The sequence below is a fragment of the Ambystoma mexicanum genome, chromosome 10 (assembly GCF_040938575.1).
Source record: "Ambystoma mexicanum isolate Mex_15411 chromosome 10, UKY_AmexF1_1, whole genome shotgun sequence".
Taxonomy (NCBI): domain Eukaryota; kingdom Metazoa; phylum Chordata; class Amphibia; order Caudata; family Ambystomatidae; genus Ambystoma; species Ambystoma mexicanum.
Window position 1 is genome coordinate 1,292,222,430 of NC_090932.1, and position 27,683 is coordinate 1,292,250,112.

General features: G+C 45.5%; 1 protein-coding gene across 1 annotated transcript in view; it reads right to left on the reverse strand.

Moving 5' to 3' along the window:
- LOC138492254 (acyl-CoA dehydrogenase family member 11-like) overlaps positions 1–27,683 on the reverse strand; it is a 1,439,352-nt gene that overhangs the window by 33,998 nt on the left and 1,377,671 nt on the right. The window contains exon 14 of the mRNA XM_069619296.1: positions 21,112–21,178. Within this exon, the coding sequence (XP_069475397.1) occupies positions 21,112–21,178 (67 nt within the window). The remainder of the gene's footprint in view (positions 1–21,111; positions 21,179–27,683) is intronic.

The window sequence follows — 27,683 nt, forward strand, 5'->3', positions numbered from 1 at the left end:
GCTAGGCTGAGTGAATGGGGGTGTGCTGCATAAAAGCAGGGCTTTTGGGACTGGAACTTCAGAAGTCGCCACAGGACCTGAAAATCCGACGAGGGAGAAGCTGAGCCGACCTGCTACGACACCACCGGTGGAGCCCTGCTGAATCGACTCACCACTTCCCAACGACAGAGGAGATCTCCCTGCTGGAGAGTCTTCTTCCCCTGACTGGTGGGCACAACCAGTTTACCTTCTTTTCTCGCATCCCAGGACGTCTTGTGGTCGAATTGCCCGTGCCAAGCACCCCGGCAACCGGATAGCCACTTTCCACTGGACCGCGAATAAAAGGACCGCTCCTTTTAATTGAGAACTCCGCGGCTGGTTTCTTCCCTGGCAGTGCAACGGACTCCTGCTTTCCTCCCCGACGAGATCCTCTCTTCCTCCGGACGAAGCACCGACTTGCACCCGCTGCCAGGAACAACTGCCCTCGCTGGAGTGTTCTCACCATTTTAAGGTACTGTGTCCGCCAGGCCTCCCTTTCTAAAGATTGCTACAAGGTAACAATAATCCCTTAACCTTCTGGACTGGGCTGGCCGCCTTGACCATCTAACTGGTCCCTTTCTTTTTGGTCCAACTCTTTCTGAACTTATTGCGAGACTTTTGGGCACTTTGAACCGTGTGACCTTGGACACATTTCGACCGGAGCCTCTTAAAGTGGGTCCGGCCTTGTTAACTTTGACTTTACGGTTTTAACCCGCCTTCTACTCCTACTGTGTTCTTCCGAAAGTGTTGGGATCTGTTTCTATCTTTGCTCTGCCTTTCTCTCCCTTGTAAACCGATTGATTAGAGTGCCATCTTTGTTAAGCGCTCACCGCTGTCTGAAAATAAGTGTTGCTTTACTTAAGACTTGTCTAACTAATCGTTGAAGGGAGTGTATATCTTTTAGTGACCGTGTTTTTGAACTGCTTGATATTAGTGCCAGTGTTTTTTACTAGATGTCTTTTTAAATAAATAATTATATCTCTTTTACACCAAGCTCTGGTCAGTGTTTGCTTGTTCTACTGTGTTCTTTTGACCTATTGTGAATACTCTGTATACTGCCTAACTCTTCTTGAGAGAAGTCTGACTGCTCAGCCACAGCTACCAGGTAAATCTGGGTGGTACAGACTGCTACCAATTGGGTTTACTGCCAACCACCTGTAGTCTTAAATCTTTTGCAATGGTCCCAGAGGGAACTGCACAGGTTTCTGCCTAACAGTTGGATTAAGGGTTACAGAGTAAACACTTATGAAGGAATGAGAAATCTTGTTATGTTGGAGTCTATTTTTGATGTCTGCTCTCCTGATCTCAGACAGCACTTAGCTGATTCTAAGGAGATAGATCCAAAGAAGCTATCTAAGGCTGCTGACTTGTGGGTTGCCAACAGGACAACTCAAGGATTTTGGGGCTACTCAGAAAAAGGATAAGGGGAAACGGCCAAAGAAAGATAACAAAGAGAATTCTAATACCTTCAATCCAAAAGAGGGCCACAAACAGCAACATAAGGGTAAGCCACAAGGGAATCCAAATCAGTGTTACGCTCATCTGGTATCCACGGGGACGCCACCCAGCCAGTTGGTCATTGGTGCCCTTCCCAATGATTCCCTGGTGTGGTCTCGGTGTCGATGGGAATCCGTCTGGTTGTCGGAATCGGTGGGCTCTCCGTCCTGCTCTCTGGGCAGGGGCGCGTTGTCTTTTGTGGGCACGGGCGGTCCAGTTACTTCCCTGACTGCTGCCCTTGTAGTGTCTTTCAGGTAGGTCTTATTGCGATTGATGGCGTCATAATGCTTGCTGCCTTTTCTCTGTTCTAAATGTCTCTTTTTATCTCACTAGGAGCGCAGTGTGTCCGCTTGGAGAACTGGATATGCTGGTTCTCACCAGGAGATGATGGCGCGCTATAGCGGTATGATGCTATAAGGCGGCGCTTTGCGTAGCGCAGCGATGTCTTGTCCTCACTGACCTGTGCTTTTCTCTTTTCGTAGGTCGCAGTGAGTTCCCAGCGCAGATGGAGTTCCGGAGCTATGCCGGCCCGAAAAGCAACCAACCAGGTAAGTCTTTAAGCACTTTGTGGTTGTAATGTCTCCACTACCTCCTTTAATGAGGTCTTCCTCCTTTTCTCAGGTCCTTCGATCCGGGCGGTGAACTCCACCAACAGAGCTGCTCAGGAGCTGCGAGCAGTGAAGGATGATGAATGCAGATAAGATTCTGCTGCTAACGATGTTCTTGGTTTTTCTGCCGGTCCGGAATTCACCAGGCTTGTGAGAAAGCTGGACACGGTGAGCGTCACGTTGCTAGAAGCAAAGTAACGCGAAGCGTGTTGTCTTGTACAGGTGTGGTTTAAATAGCCACTGTAAAGTAGTCCAGGTAAAGTAGTGCCTAGGCCACCACACCCAAAACACCAGACCGCATAGCTTGGTTCTAGGAATCAAGCTATGTGGATGCCTCTATGTTGGCTGAAAGGCTAAATAAAGTAGTTCCTCAAGCAGATGTCTTTCCTTACTGTTGAGCCTGGCGCCAAAGGCGCCAGGACTGGCCCCAAGAGGGCCTGAGAAGTGGATGCCAGGCCTTATTAATGATCCGAGCCCTGATTCCACCTGGCCAATGGGCTTGCCAGTGGGGATCAGGGCTGAGGGTCGTGACAATCAGGCTAGTGCACCACCTGGATCCAAACCAGGTGGAGGTCAGAGCAAACCTCCATACATCAAAACATTGGGGAAATGTTATGTTTGTGGGTCAACTGACCATGTGAAAGGGGATCACAGATGCAAGGGCCAACCTTCAGGGGTCCACACTGTCTCCTTAGCCTTCTCCCCAGTGGAAGAAGTACCTATGGCAACTGGAAACATTCATCTACTGGCTGATGAACCCATGATAGTCTCAGCTAGTGCTTCTTTAGTGTCCCTGGGCTTGTGGGAACAATAGAATTTAGAGGTCTATAATTCCATCCCAGATAATACTAAAGAGTGTTATAAAGATTGTGTTCTAGTGAATGGTCAGGAAACCCCTGCCATCATACACACTGGAGCCAGCATAACTGTGGTGGATGAATAATTTCCAAGGTGGAGGAAGTTGCTAAGGCACCCAAACGCCTCACCAAGTTAGCTGGAGGCCCTGTGCAAATGCTTCCCCAGTTACCAGCTCATCCAGTGTAATGATATGGCTGTCAAAATTCTGGTTAGTGTGCAGAGTGAAGTGCCTGGGAGAGTCCTGTTGGGTAATGACCTGAAAACTCTTGGAGTTGTGTCAAGCACCCCCAGTCCTCCCAGTAAAAGGAAACAGGAGCTCACTAGGTCTGCAAGGGAGAGAACCTTGAGAGGCTCTCCAGAGGAGTTGATAGAGGAAACTGTCACTCCCACGCCACAGGAGTTGCTCACTGCCATTTCTAAGAAAACAGAGGCAAAGGGGAAACCCAAGACCTCCAGGAAAAAGTCAGACAGCACCCCTGTGCTACCAACAAGGACATCCCCAAGTTTGTCCAAAGTCACACCTGTGATTCCTACACTTGCTGAGGCAGAGTGTGAGGTGCAACCTTGTGTGGTTGAACCAGTATCTGAAGAATCAGATCTGGAAGAAGACACTGGGCCTCATTACGAGTCCGGTGGTAACTGAGGCGGTAAAACTGCCTGGTTACCGCCATACTCGTATTACCACTCCGCCTCTGTGATTCACGGAAATACCGGGGCATTACAACCCCGGTTTTCCGGGAATCACAGAGGCGGAATGGTGTTAATCCCCATTCCCATTGAGTCCTATGGGACTCAATGGGAATGGGGATCATGGAAACACCGGCAGCATCTCGTAATGCTGCCGGTGTTTCCTCGTCCGCCTGCAGGCGGGCCGTGTTAAACCCGCCAGGTCAGACCTGGCGGGAACATCACCTCCCGCCTGCAGGATTCGGGATCAGGCGGTCCGGAAACAACGGTGGCGGCGGGTTTACCGCCACCGTTATTTCCAGACTGCCTGACCTTTAATGAGGCCCACTGTCTTAGTTGGAGATCTTGACCCTGTTGACCATCCTGAGCTGCAGTCTTTACTGGCAAAAGGGGGACCCAACAGGGCAGACTTTAGCAAAGGACAGAGAGAGTGTCCTACTCTTGAATGTATTCGACAACAGGCTGCTAACCAACTTGATGGGCAAGAAGTTGGAAAGCAGAGGTTGAGCTGGGAGGATGGCCTCTTCTACAGTGAACCAAATGAGTCTATCCCTGGGGACTGCAAACGAATTGTAGTGCCCCTTGCCAACAGACTCCAGTTCCCACAGTTAGCCCACAAGATACCTTTGGCTGGTCACTTGAGTTTCAAGAAGACCAAGGAAAGGCTCTCTCTACTTCTACTGGCCAAAGATGGGTTCAGAAGTTGACACATTCTGTAGGAGCCGTCATACTTGCCAAACCTCTGGCAAGAATGGAGCCAAAAATGTGGCCCCCCTGGTGTCTCTCCCACTGGTGGGAGTTCCTTTTGCGAGGGTGGGCATTGATTGATATTTTATTTCTATCGCGCTCGTACACAAGTGTTTCAGAGCTCGACAAGGCAAGGGAGGGGAACAGGGGAGAACAAAACAGCGATCTTACTACGCCCAGTGACATTGAGAACGCGCAAGTGCATGGGAGAGGGGGTAGGGGAAAAGTGCATGGAAGGGGGGAGAAGTGAAAGTGCGAAGCAGAGGAGAAACAGATAAATAACAATAAATAAATAATAAAGGCAACAAACAGTGGTAATGCAGCCAGCAATTTGCAAGTGCTAGGTTTAAGGCAGCAGACAGGGTAGGTCTGATAAGTGCAGGAAAAAAAGGGGGGGCTGTATGGGTACAGATACAGACCCCAGTGCAAGGGGTGGCTCGGAGGCAGTGCGGGCGGGTGACAGGGTGAGCTGGTACCTGGGCCCGAAGGACAGAGGGTGGCCAGGTGCACAGTGCCAAGAGAGAACAGATCAGCAGGGGAGAGGGGGAGCGAAGGCAGAAGAAAAGAGAAAGGGCTTCAGGTGCTTCCGGAACCAGAGATGGTTCTCCTCAAGTTTTAGGGTGGCAGGGAGGCTGTTCCAGAGGGAGGCCCCAGCCGAAGACAGATCTACCCCCAGCTTGTTTCTTTGAAAAATGACTGACCCTGAGGGAGTTGGAGGTAGAGGAGCGAAGAGCTCGAGAGGGGAGGTATTTGCGGAGGGATAGCTGAAGGTATTTTGGACCCAGGCCCCACAACGCATTGTGGACAATGCCGAGGGTTTTGAATTTAATCCTTGCATCCACTGGGAGCCAGTGGAGAGATTTCAGAGCTGGAGAGATACAATCCCAGGGCTTGAGGCCAAGATCAAGTCTCGCAGCCCTGCTCTGGATTAGTTGCAGAGGCTAGAGCATGGGATACCATGAGCTTCTGGGGGAAGGAGAGGAAAGGCAGAGTACCTCCGAGGAGGTGCAGTTGGAAATTTGACTTTTTAGAGACCTCAGAGATGTGGGCGGAGAAGGAAAGGGTGGAGTCAAAGATGACCCCGAGGTTCTTAGCCTCACAGGTGGTGGTAAGAGGAGGGCCAAGGGAGGCCAGCCAGAGAGTGAGGGGAAAGGATGGTGAAGGTGTGATGATGAGGAGGATCTCCGTCTTGCTTGCATTCAGACAAAGATCATTGGCGGCACAACAATCTTGAATGGCATTTAGGCAATCAGAGATGAGAGAGGGAGAGGCAGTGGCAGAGGGCAGCCTGAAAATGAGTGGAGTGTCGTCAGCGAAGCACTGGAAATTTGAGCAGAAAGTGGCAATGCAGTGGGCGAGAGTTGCCAGGTATTTGTTGAAAACCCAGGGCGAGAGGTTAGACCCCTGGGGAACACCACAGGTAGAGAGCAAGATAGATGAAAGGAAGGACCCAAGTTGGACCTGGGAGGGTTGATCTGAGAGGAAAGAGGTCAGCCAGGCCAGAGCCTGATCAGTGATACCCAGGTTTTCACAGAGACGGTTGAGCAGGATGGTATGGTTATCCGTGTTGAAGGTAGAAGAGAGATCGAGGAGGATGAGGACAGAGGGAATGTTAGAGTCAAGGTTGGAGAGCAGATCTTCACGGATGTTCAGGAGAGCAGTTTCCGTGCTTCTGGCAGCTCTGAAGCCAGACTGGTGGTCATGGAGACAGCCAACAGAATTGGAATGAAGGTTAAGCTGAGAGATGGCCAACTTTTCCAGGAGTTTGCCCAGAAAGGGATTAATGGAAATTGGCCGATAGTTAGCTGGACAAGAAGGATCAGCTGTGGGTTTCTTGAGAAGAGGATGCACAAAGGAGTGCTTCAGAAGGGAGGGGAAGGATCCAGAGGCAAAGGAGTGGTTGCAAAAATCAGCAATGGCCGGAGCGAGGGTGTCAATGTGGTCCTTGATGGTTTTAGAGGAACAGGGATGAACCAGTTTTGAAGAGGCTTTCATAGATTGGACTTGTCTAGCGACCTCGTCAGGGGTGAAAAGAGGAAAGGACGAGAAGGATGGTGGGAGGGTGGCTAAAGGAGGGTCAGCAAGCACAGATGGAGAGGAAAGAGGAGGGGTGTGGGTAGAGAAGGTGGACAGGATGTCCTGGGTTTTTTAAATGAAGTGAGAGGCAAAGGCATTGCAAAGAGCCTGGGATGCAACAGGAGGGGTAGAGACTGCAGCAGGGTTGGACATTGTGGGTCCCCTTGACCCTCCCACATCTTCAAGGAACAGGTTTATCCTGGTTGTAGAAGACCTTTCTACAAGATACCCAGAAGCCACACCTACAAGAACTGTTACGGCTCAGGCTGTGGCCAAGGCTCTAGTTGGTATTTTTACCAGAGTAGGGTTTCCTAAGGAAGTGATATCCGACAGGGGATCCAATTTTATGTCCCACTACATGCAAGCCATGTGGAAAAACTGTGGTGTCACAAGTTCTCTACAGCCTACCAGCCACAGACAAATCGACTGGTAGAGAGTTTTAATCGTACTATGAAGAGCATGATAGGTGCTTTAAAAGCAGGTCAGGCTCTGGTCAAACATTGGCATGACCAGAAGGCCAGCATGGTTGAGTTTACCCAAGACCAGCTTGTATTAGTTATGGTGCCAACAAGGCAGAGGGCCTTGCAGGACAAATGGATAGGACCCACAAGGTTGTGGGGAAACCTGGAGAGGTGAAGTATTTGGTGGACTTGGGCAGATCTAAGGAGGCTCCCAGAGTCTCTCACACCAACCGTTTAATGAGACTAGAAGTAAAGCTTCTAGCTTCAGCTCAAGTGGAACAGGAGAGTGAACCTCTACCTCACCTCCTCAGAGGCCAACCTTTAGAGGAACAAATAGGAGTTAATCTCTCTTCTCAGCTGACTTCTGAACAACAGGAGGAGTGCAAAGTTATGTTGAATCAGTTTGCCTCCCTGTTTTCACCATCACCTGGCTTGACCCCTTGGGGCCAGCATGAAATTCTCACTGGTGACCCGTTTACCTGTGAAAAGCAGAGATTACAGAATGTCAGAACATGTGAGATCTCGCATCAAAGGAGAGGTCAACAAGATGCTTGTTCTCGGGGTTATAGAGCCATCTACAAGTCCATGGTCTAGTCCAGTCGTTCTAGTACCAAAGGCAGGATCCAAGCAGTTGAGATTCTGTGTGGACTATAGAGCTCTAAATGCAGTCACTAAGACTGATGCCCATCCTTTGCCAAGGACAGATGAACTGGTGGCTAGACCTGGCTCAGCCAAGTACCTCAGTACATTTGATCTAACCTCAGGCTATTGGCAAATAGCACTGACAGACCATGCCAAGGAGAAAACTGCATTTCCCACCCCAGCTGGCCTCTACCAATTCAGGGTTATGCCTTTTGGACTAATCAAATGCACCTGCTACATTTCAAAGGATGGTTAATCAAGTACTGAATGGGATGGAGGACTTCTGCATGGCATACGTGGATGACATTGCAGTGTTCAGCCCTACATGGAAAGAACATATTGATCGACTGGCATATGTTTTGCAGGCTCTTGAGCAGGGCCATCTGACCATAAAGGCAAGAAAATGTCAAATTGGTCAGAGTAAAGTGTCTACCTTGGCCATGAGGTAGGAGGAGGTGAAATAAGGCCATTTCCCAGCAAAGTACAAGCTGTGCAAAACTGGGCCACCCCTACTACTCAAACCCAAGTGAGAGCTTTCCTAGGTCTCACTGGGTACTACAGGAATTTCATAGAGTACTATGGGACCATAGCTTCTCCCTTGAATGTGATCTCCTCTCCAAAATTCCCTAAAAAGGTTAGATGGAATGAGCAGTGCACTCAAGCCTTTGAAAACCTGAAGAAAGCCCTTTGTCAAGCTCCGGTCCCAAGAGCTCCTGATTATCACCAACGCTTCATTGTGCAGACAGATGCCTCCAATATAGGTATAGGTGCAGTCCTTAGTCAACTGGATGAGAAAGGTAGTGAGCACCCCATTTGCTTCATCAGTAGGAAACTGAAGGAACCAGAAACAAGGTGGGCAACCATAGAGCGTGAATGTTTTGCCATTGTGTGGCCTCCAAAGAGGTTTAGACCATACTTGTATGGATCTACCTTTTTGATTCAGACAGACCACCAACCCTTGAGATGGTTAATGCAAATGAAAGGGGAGAACCCAATACTTCTAAAATGGTCAATCTGCCTGCAAGGGTTTGATTTCACCATTGCGCACAGAGCAGGATGTCACCACCAAAATGCTTATGGTCTCTCTAGGATGGTTTCAACCAACTAGAGGTAGTGATTCATCCAGGAGTGGATTGAATCCTCCTGTCCCTTAGTCTGGTAGGGGCTAGTGTAAGGGAGAATTCACATAAATGGCTGATTTCCCTTACCTAATGAGTCCCTCAGCAGCTTTGCTGGATTTCTAGGATTTATTTTTTTCACCTGGTAAGAGTGTGAGCCTTTTTCCCACTCTTAAATGTGTTTTGCTGTGTGTGTTTTCACTTTTTGTGTGATCTTGATCACTGGAGCCTCACCTATTCCATGGCCTCATTTTTCATGCGTGTTACACAGCATCTTAAGTGCAGTGACACGGGGTTGTTGTAAAGACGGGTAGGGGGTGGTCTGTACTTCTGCTCTCTATATGGTAGAGGAGAGGCACAGAGGACCCCAGCCAAGATTCTCTATTACGGTTACAATGGACGAGCAATCAAGGCCTAGCTTCTCAGGAGGTGATGCAGGCTGGTTCTTAAGTACAGTGTAGTCCCCAAGCCCCCACAAAGGGATGTCCACACCCTGTATTGGTTAGAACACAGTCTTTATATAATCAATATCCAGAGGTTATGTACACTTATCACAATAACTCACTTTGTACTCGGGAAAATCAACAATGGCAAATATATACAAGTCTAAAGTGGTACCACAAATATTATTAGATCTCATTAAAGTGCAACAACAGTAATGTAGAAATGTCACACAGATCAATAAAGAGGAAACCAACAATAGAGAGAAAGGAAAGCAAGATGGTTGAAACAATAGGCAGAATACTGGCCCCTACCACTGGACACAGTTCTGTGTGGAGATCCCCCCCCACCTGGGCAACCTTTAAAATAAGATATATAGCACAAGCCCAGTCCATATATTGATCAATAGTCTTATTTCCTCCTATAATGTTTTTACCCCCCCCAAGGTACCTGGTGGAGTCGAGTTCTTCGAAGAGGTGTCGACAAATCCTTCTTGAGTGACCCCCTTTAAAGCAGGAGTCACAGATCGTTGAGAGGCATCGAGGAAAGTGAACTCAGCGTTCGGCGTCGGGGAATCGACAGCCCTTCTTGAGTGCCTTCCCTTTAAAGCGGGAGACACGGGGCGTCGAACGTCCGACAGAGAACAGAGTAGCACGGCGTCGATGAGGTGGCAGCTTCGATCCGAGCCGTGCACGTAGACGACGGAGCATTGGTGTCCTGCAAGGAAGAGGCGTGCGGGGCACCTCGGCGACAATAGTTCTGGACCGCATAGAGTGTAGAGAACTGTGGCCCAGCAAGGGCGTCAAGTCGTTCGAGTCTTTGTGGTCGTGAGGTGGCGGGAAACCCACCGGCGGATTCTCCTCAGCGCGTTGGTCGTCCTCGACTTTCTCTGGCGGGATAAAGTGGTCGACGGCGCGGACAAGGGAGTCCTTCGATTCGAATGTTCTTAGGCAAAAGGAGCGCGCGGCTCCGGTCGTCGGCGGAACGGCGTCAAGTGGTCCCCGCGTCTGGGCAACACGACTTCGACGGGCCTCCAGCGGTTACACAAACCTGCGAACCCTGGTCGACGGCAATGGACTTCGGCGGCGGCGAAGTCTGGGTGCTTCACTTCGAACTCCTCGGCGGTCCCGTCTCCGATCGGCAGCCTTTCGAGGGTCTGGCGTCCAGGGAGCTTCGGCGAAGGTCAGCAGTGCTCGATGGTCCCTTGGAGCACGGGAAGAGGGCGCCTTACCAGGTCCTCTCTCGGATCAGTCTTCGACGGATTCGGCAGCTTTCAGATCGGTCGAAGCAAATGCAACAGCAAGTCTTCTTCTTCCAGCTGGGCGTCGAGGATCAGCAATTCCAGTTACTCTTCAAGTGAAGACACAGCTTCTGAACACTTCTGAACAATTTCCAGTGGTGAGAGGTCCCCAGATATACTATTCTGCCTCTAATCCACACTGCTGGGTCACACTCAGCAGCCAATCATACAGAAGGGCATTCATGCAGTCAGTCAGCCAATCAGGCACACAGTGCATTCAGGCCATCCTCCTCCCTCTCAGACACTCACAACAAGGAATGTGGATTGGGGCAAGTACCCAGCCATTCAACACTCCACACTGCATTCAGCCACTTTCGGGCAGGGCTGTCTCAGTTCTTTGTCTCTCATACCAGAAACCAGACAGCCACAACAAGAAGTGCATATTGGTCACACACCCCATTCACCCAGGTCCCACCCACAGGGTGTACCCACAACATACAGTCACTGGGAAGGCTCCAGCCAGTCTGGCCTGGACTTCACAACAACACCATATATGCAACTTCCACCCAACAGTCAATCAGGGGGAAGGGACAGAGTCAGGGCTTCCCAGGACTTTGGGAAAACAAGGTAACAGGCAATAGAAAGCAAGAGGTCACAGGGGCCATCTTGTTTCCTATTAGGAATCGACTGATTCCAATGGCAGGGCCTGGGTATCCCAAAATGGAGGACACCCAGACCACCTGTCAAATTCAGCATGGAGCTGCCACCAGCCTATACCCTGCTCTGTGGGCCACCCACAGGTGCCCAAAAACATACACTAGGGGCACAGGGTTGCATCCCCACCCATGGGTGCCATAAGGGTATCCCATGGGTCTGTAGACCAACCCAAAAACAAGAAGAGCTGCACTGCCAGGAGTCCTACATGGAATCCTGGGCAGAAAACAATACAGAACATAATGAAAAAAGGACTACAGGACAAGGACAGGGAGGCCCTGTCCCTCCAATGCATTTCCAGCATCACAGTTGTCTTTGAGACTTCCCACTGACTCCATTTTCTGGGGCTGACTACTGTCTCCCAGAAAAGATAAAGTTGCCATTAACCTTATTTTAGTCACTTTAAACCACAGACCCAGTACACCCCATTTTACATGGACTATTGGAAAGGGTTAATTCTTATCCCTTTTTGTCTGTGTCACTTGGAGCATTGCTTCGCTCCTTTTACATCAAGACTTGGCTGGTGGCAGTGGTAACTACCCTAACTTTTCTACCGCGGTTATCTTATATAACCATGGTATTGTTTCAGGCTATCATATTAGCCTCAAACATAAACCGGCTTGACCAAATACATTTTATTTTGGCTCCGGCTGTTTATTCGCCATTTCTTTTTGTTAAAGTCTTTCTCGTGTTTTTCTCTGTGCGCCAAACCGGGGATTCCTTTGTTCGTCGTCTTTTCACGGGCTTCTGCACAGAAGCCCCCCTTAAGGCGTCTGAAAGTCTAGGCAGGCAGGATGTGAGGGAGGGATCTTCAGACCCCTGCCATGGGTTCCCTTGGTAACCTAAGTCGCATTCCTGTTTGACTGGCTGAGGGGACTGTCCTTGCCAGGACAGCCACCCTGCTGTGTGATTGACAGAAAGGCTGCATAAATGGGGGAAAACTGCATAAAAAGCAGGTCTCTGGGACTGGAAAGGCAGAGTTGCCACTGGAACGAAAGAACCAAAAAGGAGCTGATGGAGGAGGACCCCTACAATGACTGAACTGCCCGGTGAAGCCCTGCTGCAGGTCCAAATCTTCAGAATCCGATAACAGAAGATCCTCCAGGGAACTTCTTCCTTGAGCTGGTGGGACCAGCCAGTTGCCCAAACTGCATGCCAGGACCCCTCCTCTGGTCGAATTCGCTGTACAGAGCTACAGTGGCCCGGATAGCCAGGAAGGTCTGACCCTGCTTGGGTTTTAAGGAGAGCACCTTTCATTCTTTGCTTTGCTTTGCTCTGCTGCTGGTTTCTTCCCTGGGTAGTACAGGACCCTCCAGTCTTCCTACTTCTCGTCAGTCCTACAGTCGCTTCAGGAACCGAGAGCATGCAGGAACATTCGCCTCAGCTACAGCTTCCTCTCAGTTTTAAGGTACTGTGCAAATCTGGTTGCTCGTTTCGTTAAACCGCAGTGAAAGTGTTTGAAATCTTTCTCCAATCCGAGGGCTTGTCCTTCTCTTCTCTTTGAACTAACTTTTCTATCAACCAACCTCATCCGGAATCCGTGCCACGAACTTTACCGCAAACTATCCTGAACTGTGTGATCTTGAGGAAAAGACTTTTGACCCATTGACTTTGGCCCCAAGCCTTTTCTGCCTGATTCTATCTCTGTAGTTCCTCTTGTTCAATTGCCCCGAGTACTTAGCTGTTGGTTTGATTTAATTTCTATTAACTGTGTCTTTCCCTCCCTTTTAAATTGCTTGAGTGCCATTTTGCTTCCACTTCATTTTGTGAGCTTAACTTGCCCGGAATTTAAGGGTAAGGGAAGTGGTTTGGTGTATTAAGAGTGCGATTTTTAGACTGTGTAATGTCCTACAACTGAAGAGTGAAATAAATGTGAAAACCCTGAGTCATTATTTGCCTGAATCATAGTAATTGCTGTCCATTGTGTAACTATCTGGTACTGCTCACTTACTCTTGAGATACGTCTGGCTGCTCAGCCATAGCTACCACTTTAACTGTGTAGTACAGGCTTGTACCAAAGGTGAAATTGTACTGTCACTTGTAGTCTTAATTGTGTGTTGTGTTCCCAAAGGCTACTGCATATAATTCAGCCTAACAATGTGTAAATACAACAAGCATAAGTAATGTGCCAAATACAGAAAAACTGGTGATCTTCGTGAAAGCAGTATTGGCTGCTTGTACGGTCACATTAGAAACATAAAAAAAAGAATACGTTATTTGTGAATATTGAATCACTAATTGCTGCAAGTAATTTGCAATCCTCATTCATACAAGTAAATTAACTGGACGCGGAGCAGGGAGAAATTAACGGTCTGTTAATGAAGCCATTGAGATTGCTTCTCCTGTCCCAGATAGGTCATCGGTCCAAATACTTCACATAGTATCAGTGAATGAGATAAGTAAGATTAGTGACAAAGTCACAAACAACAATCGAAAAACTAAGAACACATGAGGCAGTAAAAAAGGAAAGAATCAACAAAGTTAAATAAGAGTAGAGTGCGCCACTATTGGTGTTGTGTTGGTTCAAATGGTTCATGATATATAGACAACTATGCACAAACCTAGTCTTTACATAAATTGTTAATAATGTGTTCAAAATATTACTCGAATATGGACTTATTATACAATAGAGTGCTTGTTACCCCAGAAGTGAAATGTATTACAGGTTATTCAAATAACATGAACATTCATCTACAGAACCTGTTATATGATTTGAAATTTGTAAGATATCGTATAATGAGACCATCATTGGATGTTACTAGAAAATTGATTTACATTAGACCACATGATTAAAACTACATTATCTGATGTTTTTTGTAGAAATGATTTGAATAATGCCCCTGATGAAGAGAAAGAATATCTCAAAATGTGTTGGGCCTTAAGAATTAAACGTTTTGTATTAAAAACCAATTGGTTTTCTTGAATACATATCGTGTAAAATAACTACAGATAAGCAATGATAGACATTCACATTAAGATTAACGGTTGCCCATGGATTGGGTTAGCTTGTTTCTAAAAAGTTTGGCTTATGTTTTGAGCCTATGATACTGTGCAGGGGACGGGAATTCCCCCATTTGGGATCTTTATTAGCTTGTTCCAGTTGTTGGAACCCATATGTCAGCGTTGACCTTAAATAAGATGACTATATTCTGAAATACCCAATACATATAACTGTCATTTTAATTGTATACACTAATTAGGAGTGCAGGGTATATCATTCTGGATTCACTTTTCGGCCACCAGGACAGTCCAATCTCTTCCTCTCGAAATGGGCTAACCTGGCCTCCTCTCAACTCCTCCTGCTGGGTGATCTCAACATCCGTCTGAACTCTATATATGAAAAGAAGCCAGTCTTTAGCTGATTCCAGCGCTGCTCTGTGTCAGAAAGATTAACAACATAAAAACAGGAAGTTAAAGGTCTATGACCCTCAGACTGTAGAGGGATAAAACTGAAGAAAAAAATCAATGAAAACCGTAATGTAATTCACGCTTGTAAATTAAAGTTACCAAGGCGAAGTATTATTAGATAAATAAAGAGTTCACTCTAGAGAAAATGTGTGCAATCTTCTTAACCTGAGTTTATTTCACATCTTAGAATGACCTCTCTCTCAAACAATCTTGATACTCTTGCCTCTGCCATGAGGGTACGACTGAAGCCTTCCAAAAAGTGCAACTCTTGGTACAACTCCGATCTGGCTGTCTTTAAACACAAGTGTAGGGGAGCTGAGGGGGAGCTGAGCGGAAACTGAATTCGTCGCTCGGACCCTCTGACAAACTGGCCTGCCGTCTCCTACAAAGGCAATATCGACCCTGCATCTACATCAAGAAAAAAGTCTTTATTCAAGCCCGCATCTCTGTAGCATCAAACAACACAGCAACACTTTTCAAAATCTGTAAGGAACTGGCCAATCCTGCAGCGGCCACCTTGTCTGTCACACCCACCCAGGATCTTTGCTCGGCCCTGGCCGCACGCTTCACTGCAGCAAACCAAGACATTGTTTCCTCTCTTTCCTCCACACAACCTCATTCACCAACACCTCTGGAGCCTCCCTCGGCCCCTCCACCACTTCTCTCTTTCCCATCACACCTGATGAGGTTGCCAGACAAGTCCGGTCTATGAAGACTTCATCCAAACAGGTGGACCCCTGCCCCTCCAAAACCATTAAGGACAACATTGACTCTCTTGCTCCAGACTTGGCTGATCTCAGCAATCTCTCTTTTGCCACAGGAGTTTTCCCAACTTCTCTTCAGCACCTCCTTGTGCACCTTCTACTTAAGAAACCCTCTGCTGACCCCTCCATTCTGGCAAACTATCGCCCTATCTTTATCACTCGTTTCCTGGGCAAACTCCTGGAGAAGCTGGCTATCTCTCAGCTCACCCTCCACACTGAAACTGCTGGTTGCTTCCACAACCATCAGTCTGGCTTTAGAGCATCCAGAGGCACGGAAACTGCTCTTCTGAACACCTGTGAAGACCTGCCTTAAAATCGTGGCACTAACACTCCCTCTGTCCTCATTCTTCTTGACCTCTCCTCTGCATTTGACACGGTAAACCACAACATTCAGATTGCATGTCTACCCGACACCCTGAGAATCACAGGTCAGGCTCTAGTGTGGTTAACCTCCTTCCTTACCGACCGCCCATCCCAGTGGAATTTGGATCCGCTCTCTCTACTATCACTCTTTCAACCTTTGGCGTTCCCCAGGGTTCTAACCTATCCCCCTGGTTCTTCAATGTCAACATGGCTGCCATAGCATGTGTTTTTGCCACCTTCATCTCTAACTTCCAGTGTTTCGTGGATGACACAAAACTCTCCTTCAGGCTACTTTCAGCCACCTCCTCTATCTCGCTCATATCGGTCTGTCTGCAATTCAGTCATGATGTGCTGCAAACGGCCTCAATGCCAGTAAGACAGATTGTTTGCATTGGGACTCTTGCTCCTGCTTTCCCACTCTAACTCTGGCCGGCCTCTCTTGGCCCTGTGCCCCCACCCACCTGCGAGGCAAAAAAACTTGGGTCCATCTTCGACTCCACTCTCTCCTTCTCCACTCACATTTTGGACAGCTCTAAAAAGTCCAACTAGCAGCTACACCTCCTCAGAGGTACTCTTCCTTTTTCACCTTCCTCTAGTCGCTCACTGTCTCCGGAGCCCTGGTTCTCTCAAGGCTGGACTACTGCAACAGCGTCTTTCTTAACCTCCCTGCCTCTGCTCTACACCCTCTGCAACTCATCCCGAACCACAAGACCTATCCTTGGCCTGAAGCCCAGGAACCGCATCTCTCCTGCGCTGAAACCCCTTCACTTGCTCCCTGTGGCTGCAAGGATCAAGCTCAAGACTCTCTGCATTGTCCACTAAGCTTTCTGGGGCCTGGGACCTACCTATCTGCAACATTGCGTACCTAAATACTGTCCTTCCCGATCCCTCCACTCATCTACCTCCAACCTTCTGCGAGTGAGCTGGTTCTCCAAGCAGTGATTTGGAGGGATATCTATCTTGTGCAGGGGCCTCCCTCTGGAATAGCCTTCCTGCCGCACTCCGTTTTGAGCATGACCTCCTTAAGTTCCAGAAAATCCTTAATACATTCCTCTTCCTTCTCTCTCCCTCTACCCTGCTAACCTTTCTCTCTGCTCTCTCCCTCCTTTTCCGCGCAGTCTGCTGACTGGCCACCTGGTGTATCTCAGTCTCACATGTCCCTGGCACCCTCGCCAGTCCCCTCGCACTTGCCGCCGGGCCTTGCACTTGCCTCACTGTTACTGCACCTGGTCAATGACCCTTGAGAATGGCATCTCTCAGCACTTAACCCAACTTCTGATTGACTGGGCGCAGTTGGTCCCCTCCCCTGTGCCCCACCTCATTACTTGTCCCGCCTGCACCTGTCTGTGCACTTGCACAATCTGAACACACCATGCTGTGAAGATCGTCCATTTTTCCCTGGTCTCCCCTCCTTGCATGGTGGCACCTCAATGCGCTTTGAAAAACTGCAGAAATGTTGTCAGACCTATTTTCTTTTATCTAGACAGTTCATTGTATTATATGCACTTGTTCCATGCACCCACTATGCCCGTGCAAAACAGACTTGTATCGTTCAGAAATTCAAGGGCTATGAATGACTGTTTTTCCCCATTGTTCCCTCCCTTCTTGAGCGCTTTGAAGCAATTGTTAAATATAGCCATGTATAAAAAGGAGAGGTCAAAGGGAATTTGCCCTCGTTTCAGAAAGTTACACTGCTTTGATAGGGAAGTTCGCCTTAAAAAGAAAGAGCTCCAAAGGAAAATTAAGGAGTGGTGATGGGAAGATTCTGGTAATACACTAGCTCAGAAACAGCTTAGCCAACAATATAAAAATTGTCTGAAAGGTCAGAAATGGCTAATGCACCAGCAAGATGCTGAAAGTCATCGCAGCAAAAAACAACGCAAATGTAGAGTCTTTTTAATAAGCAATTTATATCTGAAGAAGCTCTTACATCTAATGCTGTTTCTGATTAGGGATGTATACAACTTTTTTGGCACTTGATTTACAACTAACAATGAAAAAACAGCAACCAAGGGTAGGTCGAACGGAGGCGGGTCATTTGCAACTACTAAAGAGGATAGAGACTAACTAAAACAGGTAGTAATTCATGGGCGGCCAGACCGGATGGAATGACCTACATTATATTGAAGCCTTCACTGAGATGAAAAGAAGGGGCGAGATGCCAAAGTCTTGGCGTTCCTCAATCGTAGTCCCTATATTCAAAAAGGGGGATAGGTCGGTGCCTTCAAATTACAGACCTATCGCCCTCTTGGAAGTTTCTAGTAAGATATTTGGTGCCTTGTTAGCAAAGTCTATAAGATCTTGGAGTAGAAACACCGGCCACGTTGACAAGTGGTTTTTCGTAGCGGGCATAGGGATCGCCTTCAATCTTTTTTTCATCAATCTGCTCAAGTCTAAGACAAAGCAGAAAGGGAAGGGCCAGATCTATATGGCATCAATTGATCTGGCCTAGGCATTCAATACAATTGAACACCACCACCTATGGGAGAAGCTGAAATCCTGGGAATGCCCTGAAGACTTGGAAGCTCTGAAGGCCTTACACACTAATACCAATCTGCATGTCAGATTGAACAGAAAGGATCCCTATCTAAGCCCATTGAAACAACAAAAGGACTGAAGCAGGGATGCTCATTGGTGCCCATCATTTTCAATCTTTTTATTTCAGATATAGAAAAAACATTCCAAGAAGGGAGATGTTTTCCGCCGGAGATAGCAGGAGTACCAAATAGCCGCCTGCTGTACACGGATGATATCATCCTATTAGATCAGACTTAAGTCGGTCTTCAAAGACAGTTAAATGCATTGCAAATATACTTGGAGGAAAATGGGCTGAAGAGTAATCATTGATTTTAAGTGGGAGAGCTGGCTGAAAGCATGTTCCACAAGGAGCGACATTGTACCTAAAAGGAGAATAATTGGGACAAGTCTCATCCCTGTTATACCTTGGAATGCTCATCAATAACAGTGCATGTGATGCACAAAGCGAGGGCACTCTCAGAGATAAAACTCGAAATTTGGCCTCACAAGCACGCCTTATACGAAGAAAATATTGTAAGTTTTCATTAAAGCCAATAATTGACTTCTATCGTCTAAAAGTGGTTCTCATACTTACATATGGAGCGGAGTCTTCATTTTCGCTACCAGCAGCTGTCTGTCTTAGCTGGAGAAGAGTACTCCGTCTAAAATTCTACCCATTAAAGTGATAAGACGTGAACTAGGTCTCGCGTCAAAATATGCTGTCACGGTCTGGAAAACCTTGGCTTTCTTCAGAAAGTGTCTTCTAGTTGAAACAAAAGGAGGATTTAAAGTACTGAAAAGTGCACTTCAGTCATCTATGCAAACCACGTTACTTGCCTGGAAAAAGATTTGTGTGGCCATACTCTAGCACTTGGGCGCCTCGGAAGAGTCTTTGAAACTTTACCCGGGAAAAGTTAAGTCCAAGTTGCATGATCAAGACTGGATTGAAACCTGTGAGAATCTGATATCTAGGAACTTGGATGGGCTCCCTAACTTACGGCAAGAGGAACTATCAAAATATCTACTAAACTTTCCGGATCAATGCCTTCGACATCAATTTATGAGGTTTCGTATGAACCTATTCCCTACAAGAGAAATCACAGAAGTAAGGCTGAAAAACAAAGCAGAAAGAACGACAGTATGTAGACTCTGCACTGCTCCGAGGGAAACTTTATTCCATCTGACACTAATATGCCCCAGAGTGTTTGAACAAAGATGATGATGGCTTGGTCCATTTTTGAACCAACTCTCAACACTTTCCATAGAGGACTGGTTGGGGCATCTACTCACAGGAGATTGCGTATCGATCACAATTGCCCGGTCTCATTCTTGAAAGAGGTATTTGATCTATTGGAAAAGGAGGATAAAGTTTAGAAGGAAACAAAAAACTATTCACGACTATTATGATCCACTTGATCTTGAGAAGGGGGTATTCCCCCTGATAAGCTTTGACAAAAATCTATTTTTAATTATTGGATTTTATTATGTTATTTCTTTAACTCGAAATTCATGCTTACTTGAATTTAATTCTGTGTACATAGTTTATGGTTTGCTTGAATAAACCATGACTAATTAAAAATAAAAATATACCTTGCTTTGTGTATAGGCGCTTCACAAATAATACTATACCATACCAGAATCCACAAATATGGATATTTACCACACAGCCCTGCTGCAACACGATCTAAACCTGGAGATGTCCTTTTTCTTAAATGTAGGTTTAGCAGTCAAAACCTCGTCAGTAGTCATATCACAAAAGAACTGTGTGTGCCTTATTCAACGTGGACATATTACACCACACACTGGCAACCCTTGGATTCTTAGCAGACACAAAAGGCCTCATCACGAGTTGGGCGGTATCCCAACCGTATTACCGCCAAACCCCCCAGCGTTATTAGCGCCGGATCATAGGTTTGGTGGAACAGTAATTCCGCATTGGACCCATTCGGGAATTCCCCATTGGGCCCAATAGGCAATTTTTTCGACACAACTACCGATGGCAGTATTACCGCGCAGTAATTGCGCCGAAAATCAGCAAATTCCTGGCAGATTTACCCCCAGCTCAGAGCTGTGGATAAATGCTGCCAAACCCGAGATTTCGCAGACCCTTACATGCAGCGGTAATAGCGTTACTGCTGCATTTAAGGGTTACCGCCAAACTTGTGATGAGTCTGAAAGTGTCTTGAGACTTTGCTTTCCCTCATTCATTGAGCAAATGGTCAACTCAAACCATAGGATACTTCGTTTTCTGATTTAGCAAATCATTATCTTGAAGACATGACTCAGATAAAAGTCTCAGTGAATCAGGTTTTTAGTCTGACAGCTTCATATTTTCTTCTAAGGATCTTCCAACCTTGTGGATGGCCCTCTTCCTAGAAAAAGCACACACATAAATCTTACCATATGAATAGGTTTTTAAATAATCCCACAAAAGACTTGTTTCTTCAACAGAACATGAGTTATGGTCTTTAATGAAAGAAAAGTACCATCCCCAAAAATAACTCAAATTCCAATTTGCAGAGTATCAGAATATTCTTATTCCCTTCATTTTAGTCTTGATTTCTCTTAATCATTTAGCCTGGCTTGCATTTGTAACATGTTTGACTACCCTGCTCTACAACATTACAAATAAAGGATGGGTTATTGTACTAATGAACTCAATGTGATTCAATGACATGGTCACTGATTGCACAGCATATAGTCCCGCCATCAATGATAGTGTTGTTGACAGAACAGGTAGTGCTTATTGTCACGAATAACACCCAGTGGATGCCTTCACATTGATAACATTACACATGTTTGTGTTTCCAATTAAAACATAAGATTACTTCCTAGTCTATTGAGTTAACATGATTAATTAGCGTAGTCATCAAAAATAAGAGATGGATTCCTGTCCAATCAAAGACAAATTCAGTGCATATTCATTAACAATAGAAAAAAGTAATGACTTACCTCTGAGCACAGTAGATGTCTGTCAAGGACGCCTTTTCCCAAGAAGCATGTTCTAACAATAGAGTACCTGCAAATATTAAACCATTCATATAGCGTAAAGCAATATAGAACGTGGGAAGCTGGAGCCATCCAAAAAATACCATAATGATGTGTGTTTATGAATTAAAGGTAAACAAAAAAATAGAGACTAGGAAATGCATAAAATGTGATGATCAGGAAACGAGCATTGCAAAAACCAACAATTTAGCATTTTGTATAGTGGAAGTGTTTTTTTGTTACAAAGTATGGCCTTCATATTCTCGGGTACACACATCACATGCTGATAAGATAGGTCAGCAAGCTCAGTGCTTACTTCAGAGAACTCTGTTCAAACTTGAAAGACAGGTTAGAATCACATTGGAGCCAACTTGGTCCTTAATCCTTCAGAGGCTGTAAAATGGGTTTAGAATGGGTAATAACACTTACCTCACAGTGTTTAGAAGTGTAAGAAATCCAGCAAGTGATATATACTTTTAAAATATTATTAATAATGTAAACACTAGGTATCTACCTCATATACTGTAGCAAGTACTAACATCTTATGTCAGGTGCTGCCATCAAATGAAAAGATACTCTTCCACCATCTAGCAGGTATTAATTTCAATATGCTAGAGCACTTGCATCAAATAGCAGGAATTGCCATGTAATATCCAGCTACAAGCTTCATAAGCCAGGTACCACCATGAAATGGTGACATTAGATTCCAGATATTCCCAACAGATGCAATGATATTGCCATCAAACGTTAGGTGCCAGCGTTTGCCTATTAATCACTCACATAATATGATACCCATTGCCATAATGTGGCCAGGTACTCAAATCATAGGTCTGGAACTGCCAGTAAAAGCACAGATTCTCTCACAATCTTCCAGGATTTTCTATAAAATGCCCAGGTACACTGCCATAATTTCACCAAAAATGACAGGTATTGATACCAAATGTCCACTCAAATTCCAGGTATTCCGATTCCAGTTACAGTATTAATATCAAATGCCAGGCATTTCTTAGGCAGGTATTCCCATCTGTTAAGAGGCATTTCTGCGTGTATCGGTAAAGGGCTTATATATATGTACGGATATCACGAATTGGAATGTTTGTTGGGTGGAATATCATCGCGCTGTTTCCTTGTGTTTGTTTGTTGGGTTGATACTTACTTGCATTTGACTTTGGCCTTTTAACTTTACACTGGGTTACTGTCATTGTAAATGGCCATGGTGCTTGTTTTGCTTTTTGAAACTGACCAAGACATTTCAGTGGCTTCGGGCTAACTAGTTAGGGAACTCACCTGCTTCTTCTCCAGGACTACTCTGGGGCGGAGGTGATGTGGGGTTCGGATGCTAGCTGTTAGGGTGTCTGGGGGGGGTTGAGTTTTGGGCTACCTCTTGCTGTCCTTCCTTTGAGATTCTTTCGGATACTCCTTATTTTAGGATAAGCTCTGGCCTGTTTGTCCATACCATTGAGCGTTTCGGCACTCACCTATCAGGATTAGATGGGGTACTAGATGGGGGTGTACAAGTTGCCAGTAGGTTGTCGACGCTCTTGGGGCGATTTGAAGTGCCCTATTGTTGCGTATATGCAATAACATTAGGGTGTGGGTGTCACCTTCCTTGTTAATCACCTGGGGCTGATTGAGTCGGTGGCTAATGTAGATGGCCATATTGTTTGGCAGTTTATATGGCCGTGCAATAGAATGTATTTTGGGGTGTACAGGTTTTATCTGCCGTAATTGGGGATTTGGCTTTTGGCATTTATTTCTACTCTAGGTCTGCTGGGATGAATCTAGTTTTTGGGGGTTGGTTTGTGCAGACGTTTTATAACCTTTTAAAGATTCCCGTTATATGTAATATGGGTGGGTGCTGCTGTGGTGGTTTTTGGTTCTGTGTTTTTTAGTTATTAGTTGAATTACCATTTATGGGGGATTCTGGTTATTTTGGAGAGGGTCCCGGAAGTTGGACTAGCTAGAATGTGTTTAGGAATTTTATTTAGTTTGCTGTTCTTGTTGTTTAGCATCTGTTTTAGTGGGGGTGGGTTAGGGGTCACGTACAAAGATCAGGATCTTCTGTATGGGTTTTTTATTGATTGGTTGGAGGTAAACTTTTTGGATTGGAAAATGGGGGATCAACTGCAAGTTATCTCGTGGAATGTGAATGGACTAAATAATGTACGGGAAAAAAAAGGAAAGTGATGTCTTATTTGAATGGCTTGAAAGGGGATATATACTTTCTTCAGGAGACACATGTACAAGGATGACTTGGAGTGTTTGAGGAAAGGTTGGGTGGGGAGAGTGTATGGTTCGTCTTTTACATCCAGGTTCAGGGGTGTGGTTATTTTGATATGAAAGCATGCTCCAATTAAGGTTGTTAGAGAAATGTGTGACAGAGAAGGGAGAATGGTCGCCATTTTAACTAACATTCAGGGTAAAGAAGTTACTTTTTGCAATATTTATGCACCAACCGTGGATGATGGTACCTTTTTCAGGGGGGTGGCTCAAACGATCCAGGATCTGAAGTCCAGTAGCATTATCTTAGGAGGTGACTTCAACACAGTTATTGACTCATCAGTGGATAGGAGTAATGATAGACACTGTAGAAGGTTGGATATGCAGTCTCGGGCGTTGAAGAATTTGATGAAGGAGCATAATCTGAAAGACTGCTGGAGAATGGAAAATCCCTTGGGGAGGGAATATAGTTTTTATTCTGGTGCCCATGCCACTTTCTCAAGAATAGACATGCTGTTGATGGCGGGTGAAATGTTGCAAAATTATAAGTGCAGTAGTATTGGTAATATTGTGTTAAGTGACCACGCTCATGTAGTGGTGGATTTGAAATGGAATGTTAATGCGTGTAGACAAAATACATGGAGATTGAATACCATCTTGTTGGACAATGTAGATGAGATGGACAAGCTTTCTTCCGAAATAGACTATTTTGTGGAGGAAAATTGTACTGGGGAGGTTGAATCTGGTATGGTTTGGGAGGCCTTCAAGTGCACTGTACGTGGTATGCTTATAAATCTGGCAAGTGGTTTAAAAAAAAAAAGTGGGACAATACTCAAAAAGAACTGGAATTTAAAATTAAAGATTTGTCATGTGCATTGATGGTGGATCCTACAAAGATGATTTGCTTCCTGAAATAAATAGATTGAAGAGTGAGTTGAAGTTGTTAATATCGAATCGTGCAGAGAAAAGGTATTTTTCAGCAGAAGTGCACTTATTTTGAGCAAGGTGAGAAATATGATCGCTGGCTGGCTTATAGACTGCGGATGAGAGAGTCGAAGCGCTCTATCACATCATTAAAAGACTCCGGGGGTCAGATCACATACTCACCGGAAAGGATAAATGAAGTGTTCAGGGAGTTTTATGAGAATTTATACAGAAATGAATCCAGTATTGATGCGGCTAATGGAGACTTTCTGGGGAAGATTCAAGTCCCTGAAATTAACGAGGAAGAATCTACAAGGTTGGAGGAACCTATAACGTTAGAGGAGGTCAAAATTGCAATTTCAAAACTAAATGTTGGTAGGTCTCCAGGGCCTGATGGACTGCCAGTGGAGTTTTATAGGTGGTTGCCCAATTCTGCTTTGGTGCTGTTAACAGATATGTATAAGACCTCTATGGATAAGGGATTGCTTCCAGACACGACTAGGCATGCAACGATCTCAGTCTTTCTGAAGAAAAACAAGGATGAAAATTTGGCGTCCAGTTACAGGCCGATTAGTTTAATCAATGTAGACAATAAAATCCTGGCCAAGATTCTGGCGTTAAGGCTGGAAGTTCTTCTTCCAAAGCTGATAAATCAGAATCAGTCTGGCTTTAAGGGTAGAACCACGTCCAGCAACATGAGGAAATTGCTATGCACCATCTCTAAGGCTTCTGAATTGGCGGATGACTCGGCGGTCCTTTCATTGGATGCCGAAAAGGCGTTCGATAAAGTCAACTGGCAATTTATGTTCAAGGTACTGGGAAAGATGGGTTTTGGAAATCAATTCTGTTCCTGGATTAGACTGCTATATACCAAGCCTACGGCAGATGTTAAAACGAATGGTCTGAAATTGAGATCTTTTGACCTGGAACGAGGCACGCGACAAGGTTTCCCGCTGTCTCCTTTGTTATTTGTACTTAGTATTGAACCTTTGGCCATATCGCTTAGAACTGAGAATGGCCTGCATGGTATTAACTGCTGGGGAATGCTACAGAAAGTGTGGTTATACGCTGATGACTTGTTATTGGTGCTCCGAAATCTAGGCGAATCAGTGCCAGTGCTTATGAATATTTTGGATGTCTTTCATCAGTGCTCTGGAAACAAGATTATTGGGCAAAATCAGAGGTTTTGCCCTTGGTACCATTATGTGACAAACAGTTATTTACAAGCTTGGGCTTTAAATGGTGTGCCGAGAAACTGTTGTACTTGGGGGTTTGGATTCTGCCTACTGTTGTTGATTTTGTGAGAGTGAATATGGAAATGGTGTGCTCTGCTTTTAAATCGGATTTGGAGAGATGGGATCTGCTACACCTTTCCCTTTGGGGGAAGATGAATGCTTTGAAAATGGTTTCGACTCCTAGAGTTAACTTTGTGTTGAGTATGATCCCGTTAGAAATTGGAAGTAGGTATTGGAGTGAATTGGATAGACTCATGCAAGATTTCTTGTGGGATCATAAGCCTCCGGGTCTGAGGATTAGTAAGTTGCAGTTGCCCTTATCTAGAGGTGGACTGGGAGTCCCGAACTTCAAAGCATACCACCTGGCTTTTATGTCACGTACTTTGTTTCCCTTTCTCACATCACAAAATGATTGGGTTTGTACGGAATCTAGTCACGTAGGCCCGTTGTCTCCAAGGGCTCTGCTGACAAGTAAACAATGCAAAACGAAATTTGAGAATCCATTGACTAAGAGTTTGCGGAATTCATGGCTGGTCTTGAATGATTGTTTGGGTTTCAATGCACTGGAAGATCGGAATGCTTCAGTTTGGCTGAATCCTAGTGTTACTCATGAAGGGAAAATGTTGTTCTGGCATGATTGGTTTTTGGCCGGGGTGCAGTAGATAGGGGATCTTTTCAGTGGTGCGGATTGGATGACGGCCATGGAAATACAGGTAAAGTTCGATATTCCGAGTTTTTGTCTGGCGGATTATCGGAAAATCAAGAGAGCGGTGGGTGCGGTGAATATGGATTTAGGGATCAATATGGATATGCTTGGCTGGAAGCCAGGGGTGAGTGGCTGTGGCTTGGGCAGTTATGTGTATAGACAGATTGTGTCTAAATATAGGACAAATGATGCTCTAAGATTGGATTGGAATAGGAGGATTGATGAGAATATTACGGAGGGCCATTGGCCACGGATCTGTGAGAATGTGAAGTTGTGCTCTTTGAATCTGGGTGAAAGATCACGTCAAATCAAGATTCTACATAGAACCTACTGGACGCCTGAGAGAATGATGAAGAGGGGGATGAGTAACAACTCCGAATGCTGGGCATGTGTACATGAAATTGGGACCATGGAACATATGTTGTGGGAATGTTCAAGGGTGAGGGGTATGTGGTTTGAATTTGATCGGATTTGTGAGAAAGTTCTTGATGTGAGGATAAATTTGGATTTTAAGACTGTTGTGCTGGGTAGTGATGAGGAACTGGATGACTTGAGTACTTCCCAGAGAAAATGGGTTTTCCGGGGAGCGTTGGTGGGGAAAAAACTGATTTTGAGAAACTGGAAAACGTCTGATCCTGTTACAATTGAGATGTGGGTGGCCGAAATGCATGATCTGGCGGAAATAGAGTGTTGTATCATAGGGAGAAGAAAAGTGCTTTATTCAACAAGATTTGGAGTAAATTTCTTTTATTGTACTGAACTTGATCTTTTGGATATGTTGTGACTCTGTGGGAGGTAAGGGGGGTATCTTTCACTGTACATAGTTTGTTGTTCCTTTCTGTGTTTGATGGATATTGTTTTGCAATTGTCTATGTATCTTGTTATTGTTTACATTTTTGAAAATAAAAAAATGTAAAACAAAAAAAAGAAAAAAAAAAAGACACATTTTCAAGTGTCGAAGGATTCTGTGAGGGCATTCTAGTTAGTGAACACTTGGGACTAGCCAAAAACGTAAGGAAACAGACTGAGTAGTAAAACAGACTTCAGGAGATATTGGGGTGGTGTAGAATCAGCAACATAAGAGTAAGAAATGTATGAAATGCATTATTCACCGTAATAGCATTTCTGATGATTGTATCGGCTTAGATTCACATGCTGTGCATATATCCAGTGGTAACCGTGGAGTATTGCATCGTGTCTTACGAGGATCGAAAGGTGACGTCGGCATTGGCGTGTCTGTAACACTATCCCTAACGTGACATGTAGTGTACCCAAAATCCCTCACAAGCCGAGGTCCCTCTGATTGTAATTTTTCTGCCATGCGGGAGCCCAAGGCTAACGTGACTGAGTACATAAAGGAGAGAACGTAGTAAGACGTCTATGTTCCTTCCATCTGAGCGGGGAGGAAGGGTGTGCGCATGTGAATCAAAGCAGATACAATCATCAGAAAT